Source organism: Ziziphus jujuba, chromosome 4 (genome assembly GCF_031755915.1).
Source record: "Ziziphus jujuba cultivar Dongzao chromosome 4, ASM3175591v1".
Lineage (NCBI taxonomy): Eukaryota > Viridiplantae > Streptophyta > Magnoliopsida > Rosales > Rhamnaceae > Ziziphus > Ziziphus jujuba.
Window position 1 is genome coordinate 12,761,048 of NC_083382.1, and position 19,433 is coordinate 12,780,480.

The 19,433-nt window shown below is 32.4% G+C and overlaps 3 protein-coding genes and 1 non-coding gene across 7 annotated transcripts; 3 read left to right on the forward strand and 1 right to left on the reverse strand.

Annotated features, from left to right (window-relative positions):
• Window positions 1-1,121: 1,121 nt before the first annotated feature.
• Window positions 1,122-3,333, reverse strand: LOC107416992 (cytochrome b561 and DOMON domain-containing protein At2g04850). Its single transcript, XM_016025547.4, has one exon. It carries the CDS (start codon window positions 2,907-2,909, stop codon window positions 1,698-1,700), a length of 1,212 nt encoding a protein of 403 aa, XP_015881033.1. The 5' UTR covers window positions 2,910-3,333; the 3' UTR covers window positions 1,122-1,697.
• On the forward strand, window positions 1,317-1,397 carry TRNAL-CAG (transfer RNA leucine (anticodon CAG)). The gene has a single exon. It is a non-coding gene; the product is annotated as a tRNA-Leu (tRNA).
• A 911-nt stretch (window positions 3,334-4,244) lies between the features above and the next one.
• On the forward strand, window positions 4,245-10,679 carry LOC107416988 (GCN5-related N-acetyltransferase 9). 4 transcript variants are annotated; one of them, XM_060816598.1, is made up of 7 exons: window positions 4,249-4,479; window positions 4,703-4,774; window positions 5,414-5,501; window positions 6,002-6,134; window positions 6,372-6,410; window positions 6,847-6,900; window positions 10,210-10,679. In XM_060816598.1, exons 1-7 carry the CDS (start codon window positions 4,290-4,292, stop codon window positions 10,222-10,224), a joined length of 591 nt encoding a protein of 196 aa, XP_060672581.1. In that variant the 5' UTR covers window positions 4,249-4,289; the 3' UTR covers window positions 10,225-10,679. The 4 variants fall into 4 exon arrangements, with proteins under 4 accessions (XP_015881030.3, XP_060672581.1, XP_060672580.1 ...); XM_060816597.1 differs by lacking the exon at window positions 10,210-10,679 and adding an exon at window positions 7,651-9,293; XM_016025543.4 differs by lacking the exon at window positions 10,210-10,679 and having other exon boundaries at window positions 4,250-4,479; window positions 6,847-7,223.
• A 5,919-nt stretch (window positions 10,680-16,598) lies between these two features.
• LOC107417005 (cytochrome b561 and DOMON domain-containing protein At5g47530) lies at window positions 16,599-18,409 on the forward strand. Its single transcript, XM_016025562.4, has 3 exons — window positions 16,599-17,285; window positions 17,479-17,733; window positions 17,850-18,409. The coding sequence occupies exons 1-3, from the start codon at window positions 16,674-16,676 to the stop codon at window positions 18,177-18,179; spliced, it is 1,197 nt and encodes a 398-aa protein (XP_015881048.3). The 5' UTR covers window positions 16,599-16,673; the 3' UTR covers window positions 18,180-18,409.
• Window positions 18,410-19,433: the final 1,024 nt, after the last annotated feature.

The following is a 19,433-nucleotide window of genomic DNA, read 5'->3' on the forward strand; positions in this document are numbered from 1 at the left end:
ATAAAAAAATATAGTCTTTTTAAGTCACAAATATGAATTAAAACATCCGAATATGTGCTGATTTATTTATTTAATTTGAGAAAAGAGGAATATTTTGAAATTTTCCAGTGGGTGACATTGTTGATTGGAGTGGCAATGGAATCATATAGGCTGAACCATATTTTAGAGGGTTGAAAAGTAGTTTCTCTCTCTCTCCACCAAGGGATGTCCGAGTGGTGACCAGGCAAGGCATGCTACAAGTGGCATGATAAGCGGAAACTACTACTACTTTTTTCAAGCGATTGAAATTTTGAAAAGCATTGTGGTATGTATAGCATCATGAAAAACCCTCAAAGACCGACCATTTTGCCTCCTTTGTTTTTTTATTTTTTTATTTTTATTTTTACCCAAAAGTTCAAAAGAGAAAAGGAGGAAAAAACAAAAAAGCAAAAAAAAAAAAAAAAAAAAAGGTATAAGATATTGTCATTATGGAAATAATTTGCCCCTTTGATATTATCAAATAGATTTTATTTTGAACACACAAATTACACAAATTAAGATTGGTCCAATTCCTAATTACTCAATTGTTTCCTTTGTTTTTGAAGAGATGGATTTCTGGTGAAGAATTGAAAATTAGGTAATTATCCCCTCATATTGATAAATTATAGTCATGTGCAACGAAGCAGTAAGTTAACCAAGAAGCTAAGTAAGCCCCATAAAAAGCATTCAAAATTCGACAAATAAAATTAATACAAGCCTGTAAGGTCAAATCCATCCCACGTATCAAAACTTGAAAACAACCAAAACCCATAAGATAAGCAATATTGCACAGAAATTGATAGAGCCAAATCAATGGTGGCCGATAAAGATGGAAGAGAGACAGACATACATATTTATTTTTCTGTGGCATTTTGGAAGGTAAGCTTTATCCAGATATGGCCTGAGTTACCTGATACCAGAAATTATGCATACCTACTTTATACCATACCTTTTTTATTTATTTATAAAATTGCTTTATACCATACCTTACACAGAAAAATAGCCGACCACCTTCAACAATTATGAGCAGCACTATGCCACTTGGCTCCTTTGCCTATAATTTTTACTATATATTCTTGAAATGGCCTGAACATACATTATATGTGAAATATATATAATACACACACACACACACACACATACACATACACAGAGTCTAATGGAGTCATTACCTTGAAAATGAAGGCTGCATTTACTTTTATAGTTCTTTTCCAACTGAAAAAACAAATAAATTCAAAATGTATGATAATTTGTAGAAATTATTTCATTACATATTTTTGAGAAAACCATACTCAATCGTCAAGATGGCCGAGTTGGTCTAAGGCGCCAGTTTCAGGTACTGGTCCGAAAGGGCATGGGTTCGAATCCCATTCTTGACATCTCTATCGATTTTTTAGGCTTTTTATTTTATTTTTATTTTCTTACTTAAAAAAGAGTAATCATTCTTCTTCTTCTTCTTCTTCCTTTCCTTTTTTTTTTGGTCCCTAAAGTATTGCAACGATGAACACTTACTTAAAAAAAAAAAAAAAAATCTCCATCTATATATTTTTGCCCAAAATTATACATAAATGTATTCGATTCACTCACTCACTCACTCCTCAAAAAAAAAAAAAAAAAAAAAAGGATAAAATATTAAAAATAAAACTTTCAAATATATATATATATATATATAGTTAACACTACCTACTATGCATAATACCACTGCCTTTATCAGACCCACCAATCAAACCTTCCCTCCTCAACTTCTCCTCCTTAGCTTTCCTACAAAAAACCACCCAAGAATTCACTTCCAGAGCTATACAGGCCCCCAACAAGCTGGACAAGCACAGGCAGTACCCCAACTTCCCATACGACCTCCCTTCACCCATCACTTCAAGACCCTCAAACACATTCACCACCCCAATCACCACGCACGCATACCCAACAAAATGGTGGTAAGATTTCCAGTACTTCCTGAACTTGTTGGTCGTCTTTGGCCTGAACAGCAGCGCCAGCGTCTGCAGAGCTCCTAAACAGAACGCCGCGAAGCCCAGCTTCCGGTGGAGGCTGTACTGAACCCCCGGTGACAGTTCCCCTAGCCTTATGCCTATCGCAAACCCTACCGTGCCCAGGAAGAAACCGAATAGTTGGATTCCTGCATGCGCATAGAACCATGCGGGACCTAGGCTTTGTATGTGGCGGAGATAACGTGCCGTTACCGCTCCGATCGGGAGGAGGATACCCCACGAGACGGCGTTGATGACGGCGTGGACTGTTTTGAGGGTTTGGATGCTTGTGCTGCGCTGTGTTGCTGATGAGCCTGAGAGGACGTCTACGGTGGCAATGGAAGAGAGGTCGTTTGCACTTGTTGGATGGATGGTTGGCGAGTAGCCTTGGACGTAGAGTCCTCGGTTCCATACGTGGTTGATCTTGGTTTTGTTTGATGACAGCTTCACGGTGGCGTAGATTTGGACGGCGGCTCCGTTGTGGACGGTGGCCATTTTGCCGCCGTAGAGAGTGACGGAGGAGGAGAGGAGATGGATGTCTAGAGGACGGGAGAGGAGAGGGTTGCGCTGGAGCTTCACGGTCGGATCTAATATGTAGGGCAGCAAGACGACTTGACCGGAGTTTGGGTCCGGAAAGGCAATGAGAGCTCGTGTTCCGGTCATCTCGGGGGATGTAGGGTTTATTCCCCATCCGACCCAGCCGGATGGAGATATGAAGGTGCCGAAGAAGACTAGGTCTAAGGTGTGGTTGTGGGAATGGAAGGTCCATGCAATGGAGGCTTGTTGGGTTGGCAGCGTCATACATTTTTGGAAAGTTTTTGTTGCGGCGATAGTGGTGCAATGAGATGAGAATGATAAATTGGGAAACTTGGAGAAGAGGAAGAGGAAGAAGAAGAGGAGATACATGGTAGGTGTGGAAGAGAAATGAGAATGAGAGAGAGAGAGGAAGAAAATGGGGATGAATTGGATGGGAAGCTTTAGGAGGTGTTTTTATGTGTTTTGGTGATGATGATGACAGTGAGGTGATGATGTAGTTCTTGAAACAAATTATGAAAGAATATTGTAGTGTGAGCTTAGCTTTGAAGTTAAGGCAATATTAAGTGTGATCGTTTGGTGGATGTGTGTATATTTGTTGTTTTCTTTAGGAAATTGAGTTCCGTGATAGATATTTATTGTTTGGTTTTTCTTACTTTTGTTTGATTGTGGTTCCCCACTTTTGGATGATAAATTAATTAAAGTAAGAAATAATGTGGGGTTTCTAGAATTGTTCTTGACTTTGAAGCTAAGGGATATTCGTAATTAAGAAAAGCTTATACATCTCCATATTAATTTATCCAATATATCTCACTTCTCACAGAAGCTCTACCACTACCAGTAAATGCATTAATTACATATCTTAAGTTTATATATATTTATGTATTAATGTGGTCAATCTTAATCATTAATTCTATGACCAAAAAAAGCCAAGTCTTGAGTATTAGAGACTTTTCTTTTTTTGATTGGAAAAAAAAAAAGAAGAAGCTTGCACCTCTAGTGGTTATCAATGAGCTCCTATGCTAATTATTTTTGAACTTGGTAGGAACAATGGTGATCGTACACAACCTCCTTTTTAAGCATGACATTTCTTAGAATTAGAAAGAGAAAATAAAAGCAAACGTAAGCTAGGAAAAGCTTATTCTAATTGATTATTTAGTTGGTAGATATTGTTATTCTGTTAAATTTTTGGATAATTAAAAATATTATTACGAGCTAGAATATCTATCGAATTTATTAATGATTATTATTATTATTTTTTTTACCCTTTAGGGTTGATTTGACCAATTTTATCTGTTTAAATAATTTGAACCTATCAATGGAACAAATAGATTTTTGGGACAATAATCTTGAGTTGAAATCCTTACAGTTTTTTTTTTTTTTTTTTTGAAATTGTTAAATCCCTACAATTTCAGTGTAAAAAATAATTATAATTATAATTTGGAATCGTATACCTGGTATGATAACTAGGATATTAATGCATTAGAGTAGATGGGAGACTCATGTAAAACGATGTCGTTTTAACTAGTAGAAAAGAGAGGAAGAAAGAAAAAGAAAAGAAAAAAAAACAAGAAGACAAAAGTTCTAACATATTCAGTGCATTGAAAAACGAGGTCGTTTTGATTGAGTAGAAAAGGACAAAAGAAAAGTAAATAGGTAAATATTGGTTGAGCGACGAAAAACGAGGTCGTTTAGCTGTTAACGCTGTTATCAGCGGGGTTGGTAGCGTGGTAGAGCAGCGGAAAAATCCAAATGGAGAAGCAGAAAATGGAGGTGAGTCTGGAAGGAGAGAGAGTGGTATTGGTACCGTACATGAAAGAGCATGTGCCGAAATACCATGAGTGGATGCAAGACCCTGCTCTGCTCCAAGCCACTGGCTCTGAGCCCCTCTCCCTTGACCAGGAGTATCAGATGCAGCTCTCATGGAACCAAGACCCCTTCAGTTCTGTTCTGTCTCTCTTTGTTTGTTTCATTCATAGTCTATTTTTTTGCATTGCACTAGTTGAATTGGGTCATCTTGATTTTCATGAATGGTATATGTTATGTATGTGATTCTTATTAGTCTTCTTTGTGGTTTTGAATATTCATTTAAATTTGGCGAAAGATATAATGGGGTTGTTTTAATTTTAGCGAAAGATTAAGGATTTGGAGATGGGTTTTTGCAGAACGGACTTTCATTGTGTTGGATAAGCATTTGGTTGTGGGAGATTTTACTCACGGTGATCCCCATGTAGAAGGTTGGTCAAATTTGAAGCTTTATTTCTGCTATCTGTTTTGTCGGCTAGAAAATTGGATTTTTTTTTTTTTTGAAAAAAAAAACGTTATTTTTATTTTCTAATTTTTCATCTTTGTTTTGGTTGCGTAAGGTTTTTATCATTCTTTTAATGGAAAAAATCATGAAAACTGAAAAGCTAGTACTTTCTCAAAGAAAGAAATTAATTGTTCTGTTCCTACATTTCAGCAACCCAAACTGGGAATTACTCAATTCAGCAGATTTCTAATAATTTCTTCTGTCATTTATTTTTAAAATGGTACTTTCGAGAAAGAAGAAGAAATAAGTAAATATTGTCAACAAATATTGTCAACCCGGACTTTTTTTAAATTAAGATTTTATTTATTTATTTATTTTTAATGCACGTTGACTGTTTTTATCGCTCACATGGTTATGCATTAAACTCTGAAATTCAAATTCTTTTTGGGGTTGGGTTCATTATCGAGACGTGATCAATGATTCCAAAAGTCAAAGGTGGCTGTATATTATGCATTGTATTAGAAACTATATGTAATTTAAAACTTGGAAGTAGCTTAATGACTTGTGTGGCATACTATGTCTCACTCCATTGCAATTTCATGCATAACAATGTGCCCTTTTTCAGCTATGGTAGGTGATGTGAATATTTATATGAATGATCCGGATGATCCTCAAATGGCAGAGATTGAAATAATGATTGCTGAACAGAAATGGTACTTGCCTATACTTTATAAGATTACAAAGTCATATTACCAATGTCGTTTTTCTCTTCTTGATCTTAATTGTTTATGTGCTTGCCCACCTGAGAAATTTACACTTCTTTGATTGTGTTTACTTTATATTGATATTTTATGAGAAAGGATTTACTATTGATCAGTCTGTTGTGGAAAGCTGCAAGTGGTTATGCAATATGGTTGTTGAAATGCATGTGTTTTCCTTGTCCTTTGTGTCGAGGCTTGTACAGAATGTTTTTTTGAGCTTTTGACCCTGACTCATATTTATTATCATCCTGAACAATGATATTTCAAAATCAAGTTTAGAAATTCAAATGCCACTGAAGTGTAGCGAGATGTGGTTGTCGATAATAGTGATTCAACTTTGTATTCTAGCTTAATTCTTTTCTCAATCTCTTTCTAGAGACTGTCAACTTTGTATGTGCTATCATATACTTGTCTTTCTTGTAGTTCTCATTGTTTTGCCCTTGCTAGCATAGCCGTGGTAAAGGACTTGGAAAGGAATCCGTTTTAATGATGATGGCATTCGCAGTTAAGAACTTGGGGATCCACATCTTCCGTGCTAAAATTGGAGAATCAAATTCAGCATCACTTAATATGTTCCGGAAATTGGTATGCTGTCTCTCTTGTTCCCTCTCTCTCAAACAGGTTCATTTACTTTGGTTTTGCATAGTCGTTAAAAGTTGGACTTTCATTAGATGCATAAATTTTTTTACTCTAGCATGCAGGTGAAGGACCCTGCATATACTTCACATGCATGTTAGTTTTACTGGAAAAAGAAAACGTTCTACAATTTCACTTTAGACTTCCTTACACAAGGCTGACAAAATTCACTTATGTTTAATGCAGGGCTTTGAAGAGACCTCTTACAGTGAAATCTTTCAGGAGGTGAGCATTATCTTTCTAATAACAAAAGAAGATTGTAGTATCAGTTGGTCTTTGAGGACCTTAATAGTTGTTTGAATTTGTGTTTTCTTGTATTAATATAGAGAAATTTTCTTTCCAATTGACCCTGGAATTGTCAATACTATGGTTGTATGTCAAATTTCCTATATCATTTAACTCTTCTGCTGCACATGCTTATATTTAACAAAGGGAATTCCGGTTTATACAGACCTATATATGCTTGTCTGTGTATATGATGTATATGTATAACTTCTATATGTGTGCAAGTGGGTTTGAACCCTTGGAGAATCGGCCTTATTTTTTGTAACCATATAGAGAGTGGACTTACTTACATTGGAGGAATTTTGCTTGTTCCATATACTCCTTTGCATAATCCTATTTGTTTGACATATAAAATTTATTCTTAACATTTTGACAGGTGACATTGGAATTACAAGTAACTAAAGCCAAGCAAGAGGAGCTGCTGCCTTTGGTGGGTAATGTGGTTTCACATACTTAGTCTTGTCAAGAACCTTTAGATGCAATTTATTATATAAAATCCTTAGAATCACAAGTAACTAAAGCCAAGCAAGAGAAACTGCTATATTTGGTGGTTAATTCACATACTTAGCTTTGTTAAAATCCTTTACATGCAATTTATTACGATAAAATCCTTGTGTCATTATGTACTTTTGTTTAGAAGCCTCGAGATTATTTAGATTTTAGACTGTAAAAATTTGCTAATTTGACATAACGTATTAAAAGTACAAGAACATTAGTAAGATGCAGAACATAGAAGTTGTGATTTTAAATTAATTGCCCATGCCTAAAAAGTTATTTTCTGTATTTGTCTCAGATTTATGACAATATTTTTCTTAGACTTTCTTATTTTTTGTAAGAATACAACCAACAATTTAAACTACTTAATACTTGTAATTATCACCACACCATGAGTACAAATTAATAGCAAACCAAATAAGAAACTTATGAAACTAGTAGAAGTGTAAGACAGTGGGTTGCAAACTTGAGGGCAGTTATTTTGAAGTTCTCTAGTCTATATATTATGCTGAGAGAAAATCCACTGTTCCCATGGACTGAATATTTGGCCCCGAAGATGGGTGAACTTGAGGGATATCGTTTGAAACTGTGTTTCCAGCTTGCCAAACGTGATTGACTGCAGCTCCATTTTCTAATGGACCTATAATAACAAAGATAGTCATCTCACCATTGGCATATTCTGCAGATACGTTTGAAACTTGAAAGCTGAGAGATCCAGGTTGCATTGATGGGTTGTAACTGTTTATAGGTGTTGGATAAACAGTCAAATTCCCATTATGATTGTGAAAGGCTACAATAGCCTGTGATCCAGCCATGGCTTTTCTTGTTGGATTTATTCCCCATGCAATCCATCCTGTTGATGTTTGTGTGGCTCTATAAGCCATTTGGATGCTTCTGGTGGACTGAATATAGTTCCAGTGGAGGTGGGCTTGCAGTACGGGGAGGTCCTTGCAGGAGCTGAATGTTTGTTTTCTTGAGAAGGTATAATTTGAGCAGGTTTGAGCTGTGGAAGTAAGGATTTGAGAAAGAATAAAACAAACGATTGAGAACCATCTTGAGTTTGTACCCATGAATATTTGATATTAAACTAGAGAGTTGACAGGTCCAGAAACTTCAGCTTAAGAACTCCTTTCTTGACAGTTTTCTATTGTACCCCTTCTTTTACTGCTGAAGGCTAATGGCTCTGAGGGTGCTGCATAAAATTTGAAGATGCTCTAAAATGCTCTAGTAGCAGATATTGAGGGACTTGGTTGTATTTTGTTTGGGAGATAAGAGAGGTTGTATTCTATGGTTAATAGTGAAGAACTTGGTTGTATATTCTGTGGTGAGAGTTGGTTCTGTTCTTTCCTGATTCAGGCTCGAATTTGATGAGAGGAACTTTCAGGATCTGTTTGAAGTGTTGAAGAAATCAGAGAAGAAACTTGGGGCCTTTAATAAGCGAAGTGGACCATTGAAACCGGGACTAGTGTCAGTAGTTAGTTTACCAGTCACGTATATCAGCTTAATATAAGTGGTAGAAATCTAAGTAAACTACTCATAGTGATCTTTATTTATGCATGATAATCTTTCTTTCTGTCGTACATTTTTTTTTTCCCTCCTAACATATAACTACTATTTCAACTTTCAAGAGGAAAACTTGGTTCAAGTAGTGACATAGTTTGATAGACCAACAAGGAATGTATTGGAGACTTGCTGCTCTTTTCTTTCGAATCCTTGTAAAAATGATATTATGGGGATTCAAAATTTCTCATCTTTCTATCCTCTCTCTCTCTCTATTTCCTTTCCCTAGTCAATAAAATTTTGCGACTTTTTAAATGTCAGTTTCCTGATTAAACCCATTGAATAACTTGTTTAAGTATGAACTTCAGTAAATTAGGTGATAGTCACGTGCTATATAAGTCTAATAAATGAAAAAAATAAAATAAAATAAAAAAAGAAAGTAGTTGATGGAAAAGGTGGGCATGCCCTGGTGACAACAATATTGGCGTTATGATATGTGAAGTGGATGAATATAGACTGGTTGGTATGAAGAAGATGGTTTTAGATTTGAAGTGTGTACTTTATGGGGGAAGTTATAGATGACTCACAAATGGAAGAAAAGTAAAAGCTCTTGGAAAATTGATTGATCAAGTAAGCTTTTATATTGTTTATTATTGTTATCATTATTTTTTCAATTTTCTGAGGTTTTAGCATATATTCAAGAAAGTAGGTATAAGTAGTATCTTATAGATGAAGGAAAACTTTTATATGCAATTGCTATATGGATGATGTGGCGTGACAATCAGATAATAATTTTTTCTTATAAGATTAATATACTATAGTTTGATATGGGTCTATGTATTGTAGTTTGAGGTTGTACAATATTATAAGCTATTCTGATTCCATCGTATATAATAATTGAAAATTATATGTATGATAGAGCATAACCCTTACATAAAATGCTTTCACTTCCTCATAGATAAGAGAAACCAACAAAAACAACATGCTTTATTCTTATTATGATTAACACTTGGATAAAACTTGTTGCTTACTAGCTTCTATTTAGCGGAGAAAGATGGGTTTGGGTTTGGTAAACTTGGGTTTGGTAATGCAAATTTGAGGTATAATGGGGTTTGGTAGACAACATAATGGCGAAGTGTCATATGGGTAACTGGGTTGTGGAGATCTGACATATATGACAGACTATAGATTCTGCTAAATAGTGATGAAACATGGCAGTCAACCAACAATGATCAAAAGGAAAACTTTATAACCAAAAAACAAACAACATAGAACATTTCAGTCATCTGAGTGTGCAATCCAAAGAAACAATGAGCTGGCCACCTCAATTATTTTCGGATTTTATAACAGTAGAATATGATAAAATAATAATAAAAATTCCTGGTTTTGAAACACACTCATCGGAAAATTCTTCTATAAATTAAGACCCAATGCTCCATTGTGAGATGTAAAACAGCTTAAAAAAGAGATAAAAACCTCGAAAGTTAATTTCTTCCTCGAATTATAATTTTAAAAACCCCGAAAGTTGATTTCTTCCTCACGGTTATAGTCCCAAGTTTCTCTCTTACACTCTCCAAGAGTGTTCAAAAGCGTGTAAGTTTTTATCAAGATTTGTATTCTTCAATTTCTATTTATTTTCAATGTTTTCTTTATTTACTCTTTGATCTCCAAATGTTCATACATTATTCTTGTTCCTTTCCATCTGATATCTATATTGTTTTGTGCATTGTATATGTTTTTGCAGGATAATATTTCATGAAAAATGAATTTATTAAAATCGATGTTGTCCCATTCTACTTAAAGAAGGGACATTAATGTTGGTAGTGAACAGTTCCAAAAAGAATTGAACAATTAGAAAATCCCCAAAATCCCAACTCATGAGATTTACAAACAAGTAAAATTTAATCTAAAAAAAATTATACAATCGAAGTTATTGAACGGACAGTCTCTTTAGTCAGATTACATGAAACAGTTAGGCTTTTATCACAAAGGTCTGTAGAAAAATGCAGAGGCAAATACAATTATTTGCGTATTGGCTCACTCCAAGTTGCTGTAAAACCGATTTCGAGAAAAGCTTTAGATGCGTCAATTTTTATATGTTTAAGAGATTGCAGGCTGCTAAACTTTGATGATTCACTACTAACAATGGTGGAGATTAGTGACTTCTGCAGTAACGGACCGATTTATTCCAATTGTTATCCAGATATTTGCATATATTTACGTGACATTTTAGATGCTCTTACATTGAATATTAAAACAGTAGTACCCGATATGGATGATGAAACAAGCTCTGTTCCATTATTCAATTTGATGCATAGAGTGCATTGCAAGGCAATGTACTCTGCCTTTAACACAAAAGCATGCAAACGAAGTAAAAGAGACAAAACTGTTTTGTTCCAAGTGGATCTTCTGAGGTCTGGAATGTCAATCCCAAAAGTTGTTCGCTGGAATGGAGATTAACATTCCAAATATGTTGGAGTTTCCGGAGCTTGCTTCTCAAGAAACGACGCGATTTTGCAGCGCTGACATAGTTCAACACCCTGATGGAAGTGTCGTAGTAACGTTTGACAGATCACAGAAGAAAGGAAGTTTTAGTCAACCAGCTGCAAGAGCCTCAAGCTCTTCTGAAACCAATTTCCAAGCATTGGACATTTCTTCAAACACTTCAGAATGTTTTGATCATTCCATGAACATGAGTTGATGGCCGAATTTGAATCTCTGAAATTGACCAGAGTATGTCATCCAAAATCCAAATATGTGAAAAAAAAATGTTCAAAAGTTGTTTGGTTAGTGTTTGGCATTCCATGGTGGAGCATCTTCAACAGCAAAAGCAGAGATGAAAATTTTCCTCAACACGTAAGAGACCCAATTAATAATCCATATATGGAAGAAAATTCCACTTGAGTTTCAATATAAATGTATGCCAATCTGAATATTGCTCTCTTTGATATTACACTAGTAATTTCTGAGATAACTTGCATCATTGTCAATGGATTGGTTGCATATATTTTTAATATATGTTCCTGCATGCATGATCCATATATATCTTGTTGGGGAATTATAGAATTTATTGGAAAAGCATTTAATGCAATGGCTGATGAAGAGGTATAAATAACTAGCTATAGGCTTTTTTAAGGATGCAGTTAGCTGAGTTGGTAAAGGTCGTACTTCCTTATCTTTCCTTGGCTGGTTCGAACTTATGGCAAGTCGGTGATGCTGTTAATTATCCCACAAAAAAAAAAAAAAAAAAAAAAAAAACTAGCTATAGGTTTTTCCATTTTGGGTTATGTTTTAATGGTGAAAAAATGGTTTCTTCAATCCCCTACTTAAAGTACTCATAATTCAGCGGAGAAAAGGCTCCTGTTTTGTCTAGATGGGCTCTATACTAAAAGAAGAGTCTCCTAATTATGCATTATAGAAGGCTTCTTGCAATTTATAGATTTATAATCTTGCTATGTTGGAAGCCTAACCATTTATTAGTTTTAATTGGAGTTTATTAGGTGTTCAACCTTATAAGATGGACAATGTCGAGCATTATAGATAATACAAAGAGGGGTGGTTTAGGTTAAACTAAGGGATAATTGCAATTTGGTACGTTTTAAAATCATCTAAATTCATTTTGAGGTTTTAAAATCAATTTTGTCATATTCATAGACCTTGTTTTCAAAAATTTTACAGATTAGTCTAATTCGGTTAAAATTGGGAGAAACTGTCAAATAGGGATCATCTGCTGTGTGTGATTCCCAAATTTGATTTTTTAAATTTATTTTTCAGATTTTTCCATTTAGAAAAATCGAAAAAGAATCCAAGAGTCAAAAGTAAATATCAGATGTTAAAAAACAAAATCCAAAGTTCAAAAGAAATATCAGATGGTAAAAAAAAATTCCGAGTAAATAAAAAAAATACAAAATTTTCAAAATTTTTTTGAGAACTTAGAAAAATACCAAATAATTAAAAAAATTTCAAAAGCCCAAGAAAAATTAAATGTTTAAAGAAATTCTTGAAAGTCCTAAAAAAATACCAGATGTTCAAAAAAAAATTTTGAATGCCTAAAAAAATAAAATTATTAAATGGTTAAAAAAATTTCAAGTACTGTAAAAAAAAAATATTAGATGGTAAAATAAAATAATTCTTAGAGCTTGAAAAAATACAAGATATTAAAAAAAAATTCTGAAAGTCCAAAAAAAAATACCAGATGATTAAAAAAAAATTGAATGCCCGAAAAGATATCATATTGTAAAAATAATTTTAAAAACTTGAAAAAATACCAGATATTCAAAAACAATTCTGAGAGATTAAAAAAAATTAGATGGCTTAAAAAAATTTCTAATGCTAGAAAAAATACCAAATGGTTAAAAAAAAAAAATTTGAAAGCTAAAAGAATCAACTATTAAAAAAAAATTTGAGAGCCCAAAAAAAATTGATATTTTTATTAAGCTCTAAAACCTTTTTTTTTTTTTTTTTTTGGGGGGGGGGGGGGGCATTTCGAAATTTTTTTAACTATTTGATATTTTTTTTAAGCTCTCCGAATTTCTTTTACCATATGGAATTTTATTGTGTCCTCAAAATATTTTTACCATCTAATATTTGTATGAATATCTATTATTTTTTTGATTTCTCAAATTTGTTTTTGAGTAGCTAGTATTTTTTTTGGGGCTTTTGAAATTTTTTTAACCATATGGTATATATATATATATATATATATATTTTTTTTTTTTTGCTCTCAAAATTATTTGAACATTTAGTATTTTTATCGGGCACTTGAATTTTTTTTAACATCTGATATATTTTATCATACTTTTGTAATTTTTTTTTACCATTTAGTATTGTTTTAAGCTTTCAATTTTTTTAATATTTAATATTTTTTGGGGCTCTCAGAATTTTTTTTACCACTTGGTATTTTTATTATGCTCTTAGAATTTTTTCACCCTTTGATTTTTTTTTTTAAGCTTAATTTTTTTTTGAACATCTAATATTTTTTTAAGACTTTTAAAGTTTTTTTTAATCATTTATTTTTTTTGATAATTATGAAATTTTTTTGAACATCTGGTATTTTTTATTATGTTCTCGTTTTTTTATCACCCAATATTTTTTTGGGCTTTCAAATTTTTATTTTGAATATATGGTATTTTTTTAGGCTCTAAGAATTTCTTTTGGACTTTTTAAATTGAAAAATCTAAAAAATTAATTTAAAAATTGAATTTATGGGTCACATCCGCCGTACATGATATTTATTTGATGGTTTTCGTCGATTTTAATTTAATTGGACTTAATTTATAAGAATTTAAAAAAAAAAAAAACAAGAGATATCATATGACAAAATTGATTTTAAAGCTTTAAAAAAAAATTATGTAATTTTACAAGATACTAAAGTTGCAATTATGCTTTAAACTAATTTTATTTTTACTCGCCTCTCTTCATATTCACTAAAAAATAAAAAAAGGATAACTTATAGCAAAAGCCACTACAGAAACAAACAGAGTATAGAAGTTCAATTTTCTCCCAAAATTAAAATAAATATATTAAGCATGAATCTTACGTCTAAGGCTCATCATGCTGATATAATATGTTTTTTTAATGTAATATTATATATAAAAATATCAAAATTAACAATGTCAAGCCTGTTTTACACGGTGAGTCGATAAGAATACAAATATTTATATGTCAAAAAGTTATGACGTGCTGTCGGGGAGTTAGAAAATCAAATTAAGTTTGATTCTTTGATTTATGACCTGAAAACATAAAATAATTGAATAACTTTCCGTCAATGTAATGATTTATATATATATATATATATATTTTTTTTTTTTTAACCTCATCAGGAAAAAGATTCCAAAAGTATAGAAATTTTAGAAACTTTGCTAAATTGACATTCATTTTCCAACTAATACTTACTATTTTGATTGAAAATACCTAGTAATTTTGAAAAAAGGTCAAAAAAAAAAAAAAAGAAATTCGAAGTTAGGATTTTATTTTCTTGGTCACAAATTAGTTGCAAGAAATACATAGTAATATAAATGGAGGTAAAACATATTTTTAAGAAATAGTTAACAACTATCGAAAGCTAATTATGGGATCAATATATATATATATATATATATTTAGAAAATATTTCAATATAATTGAATAAGTCTAAAAAAATTTCTTCCACATTATTTGGAAGAGCAGTAGTTAAAACTGGTATTATTAGAATCGTACAAGAAATATTTAGCATTATAATTATCCAAATCTTTCACAAGAAATTCACAGCAAAACAGAAAGGGCCAAAAAAAAAAAGAAAAAAAAAGCAGAAATTGTGGAATTAATTTTTACGAACAAAAATGTGGAGGTAAACATTTTACGTACGTGGGATCGAGACTGAAAGACATGGACGTCTATGATTAGAGACGCGTGGCTTAAAAATGAGCCGACACGTATCGAGGTCAATTTCTGTTGTAGGTGCGGTCAACGGAAGCATGTATAAAACTGCGTCAACGCGTTTGTTTTCTTCCAAATATGTTTCTTTTGACGTGTTCTTTAGTTTCCTTTCCAAAACATTAATTATTATTATTTATTATCATTATTTTTTCTTTCATTTTCCATTGAAATACTAATCTCTTACAACCATTTAATTATATGTAATTCTTTTTTTTAATGAATTTTTACGTTATGATATATTATTTTTTTTTACAAAAGAATTCAAACTTAAAATTATTGTAAGAAAAAATAATAATTTTGTCATTAATTAGTGAAGTAATTTAACAAAAAAATTGATATAACATGGTGAGAAATTTTAAACATGAAATGAATGAAATAAAATTATGTTTTGATTTACTAGTAGAATAAATAAATTTACCGAATTATACTTTTATTTACTAGTACAATAAATAACTTTGGAAATGAAATAAAATCATATTATTGAGAAAATGAGAATCAATCAAAGATGTTTTCATAAATGAATATTTGAAATTCAACTATATATATATATATATATGTAGAAAATTAAATTAATGTAAGAAGTTTCAGCCAAAAAAAAAAAAATGAAGATATTGTTAGATACGGGTATTGGTACATTTATTTTTGCACAAATCATTTGTACTACACTGTACTTTCCATCTCGGTATTTCATAATTTACAAACATGAAATGGTCGTGGTCAAAATATATATATATATATATATATATTTGACGAAAATATTGGGTTGACTAATTGGACTAAGACAAAGAAAATTATTGGATGAAAAACCTACTATATAAGAAAAGTAAAAAGGAAAAGACTTTTATTTGTAATTTTATTTTCCAAGTTCATCAAGTCAACGTCAAATCTAGCTTTATATATGAACTTTTTTTTTTAATAAAATCTTTCTATTAAATGTAAATGACATGCAAGTATATAATGTATACGTACATGTACATACAAATCAGTTGTTGCTGCTGCTTGCTATATATCATTAATTTCCCGCTGCTTTTGCTTTTGAATTAGCCCTTTTTTTCTTTTTTTGTATATTTTTCATTTCAACTTTCTTTGTATTTATTGCTTTCTTGGAAAGTCCATGCACCAAAAGCAAGTGTGAAATAAAAGAAGATATATGCAACACGCTTGCTTCCTATGAAAATGGAGGCCAGGAGCTGAGAAATTTCCTTTTTTTGTCTTTTTTGCTCTTTCTTTGGAATGAAAAGAGAGAAATATCAAAACAAATAATTAATAATTTTTATTGCACTCTTTAGATTTAGCCACAAAAAAAAAAAAAAAAAACCACCGACCGTCAATTTATTAGTAAAAGGATATTATTAGTACTAACTTATTTATTAAATAATGTGATAATAAGTGACATTAATACAGATAAAAAAAAACAATGAATTTAAATTACAAATGATAAATAAATTTGATACAAACAGCATTATTGTTAAAAAAAAAAAAAAAGCCTTATTCACAAAAAAAAAATTAAGTAGGTGCATAGGAAAATTATTTATAAATTGGTCAAACTGTTCCAAAGCTCAAAGCACATTCTACGCAGCCTTCACATTACTTTTCTTTCTTTCAATTGTTTTCCGTCTCACATCTTAATTTCCACACGCTATTCTTCCAACTACAAGGTACCAACTCTATAAAAACCCCAACCAAGTTTTATTCTTCGTCATTCATCAGAACACACAGCCCTTGTTTTTTTTTTTTTTTTTTTTTGCAACCCTCAAAGAAAGTATAGCTCTTCCATATCTATAATCCACCATGGACAAAGCTTCAAAAGCTCTGCTATTTTCATGTGTTCTGTTTTCAATCTGTGCTTCATCGTTTGCTCAAACATGCAAGAGCTATACTTTCAGCAACAATGCCATATACAGTTCTTGCCTCGACCTTCCTGTATTGAGTTCATTCCTCCATTGGAACTATTCCCAAACATCAAGCACACTTGACATAGCTTTCAGACACACAGGAGCTTCATCCTCCAAATGGGTTTCTTGGGCCATCAATCCTCGGGGTCTTGCAATGGCGGGATCGCAGGCTCTTGTTGCCTACGAAAAAAGTGGAGTCTTCCATGCCTATACCTCACCTATAGCTAGTACCAGTACAGATCTCGCCGAGGGCAATTTGAGCTTTGGGGTTTCGAATCTTTCAGCGAGTTTCGCGAACACCGAGATCACCATATTCGCAAAGTTGGTGCTTTCCGATGGCGAGACTAAGGTGAACCAGGTCTGGCAAGAAGGTAATATGGTCAATGGAGTTCCTCAGATTCATGCCACCAGCGGCCCAAACATGCAATCCACGGCAACTCTCGATTTACTTACTGAACAAGCCAGCAACACCGGAGGAGGAACAGATTCTAAGCTTCGACGCAAGAATGTGAGTGTGACTCTTTTCTTATATGATTCTCTCTTTATCCTAGTTAGTAACTTGTGATAGCATGTTACACCAAAATTGATGTGATGTATGCTAATAAAAAAACAGAACCAATTCCCTGTTTTTACAAAATCTGATCTTTTTAATTTTTTTTAATTTTTTTGTATAATTGGATTCAAACCCTTTTCAATTTCAGGTTCATGGAGTACTAAGCGCAGTAAGTTGGGGAGTTTTGTTGCCAATAGGAGCAATGATGGCTAGGTACCTAAAAGTGTTCAAAGCAGCAGACCCTGCATGGTTCTACTTGCATATTGCTTGCCAAACTTCTGCTTATGCTGTTGGAGTTGCTGGTTGGGCAACAGGTCTTAAACTTGGTATTGAATCTTCTGGTGTTCAATATAACCTGCATAGAAACATTGGAATAGTCCTTTTCAGCCTTGGAACACTTCAGGTACACAAAAAACCATATTTTTACATTTTCATTAAAAAAAAAAAAAAGCCCATAATTTATATATATATATATATATATTAGAAATCTAATTTTGTTGTGCTTTTTTGTTTTTGCAGCTATTTGCTTTGCTCTTGAGGCCAAAGAAAGATCATAAATACAGATTGTATTGGAATATCTATCATCATTCTGCTGGTTATGCTGTGATTATTCTAAGCATCATCAACGTTTTCGAAGGATTAGAAATTTTGGAACCTGGAAAGGACTGGAAAAGGGCATATATTGCAATCCTTATTTGCTTAGGTTCCATTGCAGCCATGTTAGAAGCTGTAACATGGTACATTGTTATAAAGAGGAAAAGGGTCAGCTCTGACAAGTTTCAGCACAACATAAATGGTTCAGCATATGGAGTTAATGGTCATGGTAATGGGACACACCAGGTTGTGTAGATATATAAGAGTAATTAGACTTTGTACTTTTCTAAGATTCTCTGTAATTTTTTTTTTTTTTTTTTTATAATTTTTTTTTGGGGGTAGTTTTTAACACCATGGTTGAGAGTTACAGAGAGCTTGATAATTTGTTGTGCTGTTAGAATTCTTCTTTTCGCTTGTAGCCTACTCATGACTTTGTTGTATACAACTTTCTCGGTGATTATACAGAGTTTTATTTATTTTGTTTTTCTCGATGATTCTTTCTCTTAGATTAAGTTATTGCTAATAAATATTTTGTTAAATTATGAACAATGTTTATACCATATAACCCTTTTCATGTTGAGGCTGTGGAAACTTCAGAACCAAGGAAGGTTCCTCGTTTACTTTTCTTTCTAAATCTTTTATGGCTGTTGGGGGTTCAAGTGGGAAATTTTTCAACAATTATCAACCACGTGATTTTTCCACATTCATAGACAATTGATTACGTTTCCAAATTTTCATATGGAATGAAAAAGACACAAAAAAATAAAAAATTAAAAAATAAAACAATTATATAGAGAAAGACAAACCACAAAAATTCAAAGTATGCACCTTAACTTGAGGGAAAATTAACCACAACCCTGTCAAAACGTCTAATTCCAGATTCATCAAATGTTGAAGCCTGTGATTATAGTAAAACAACCAGGACAAACTTTTCTAAACCTATTACAAATCTTACATGATTATCAAAATTTGTTAAACTTAATGTTAATTTTAGAATTAAGGATTAATTACCAAAGTGAGGAAGAAAACAGAGATAGCCACATCTCAAACTGGCTTCTTTCTTCGGACAAGGAGCTTTTCACTATCTTCGAAACCCTTAATTATATTTCACTTGTCCTTGATGATTATATTTATTTATTTATTTTTTTGGCGTATAATGTCAGCTAACAAGGTAATTCTATTGATAATTTTATTATTTAATCACCATAAAAAGGGGCTTTGAAATATAGTTTTCATGCTTGTAAATTTGGTTACGGCTTCTTCTATTAGAGAGTCCTCAATCAACAGGCATCGTTGACCCATAGAGGACAATCAAATACGACAATACTTACGCTGTCGTCCTCGCACGCTCGACTACAATAGTGTTGAACTTGGTTTCTGAATCCAATATATTTTTCAACATTATGTTATTCAAATTCCTTCAATAGTTTGATTGCTTATTTTGAGCATATTTTGAAACGAGATTAAAGTTTTAACTTCATAAATCTATGTCCAATGAATAATTATGAC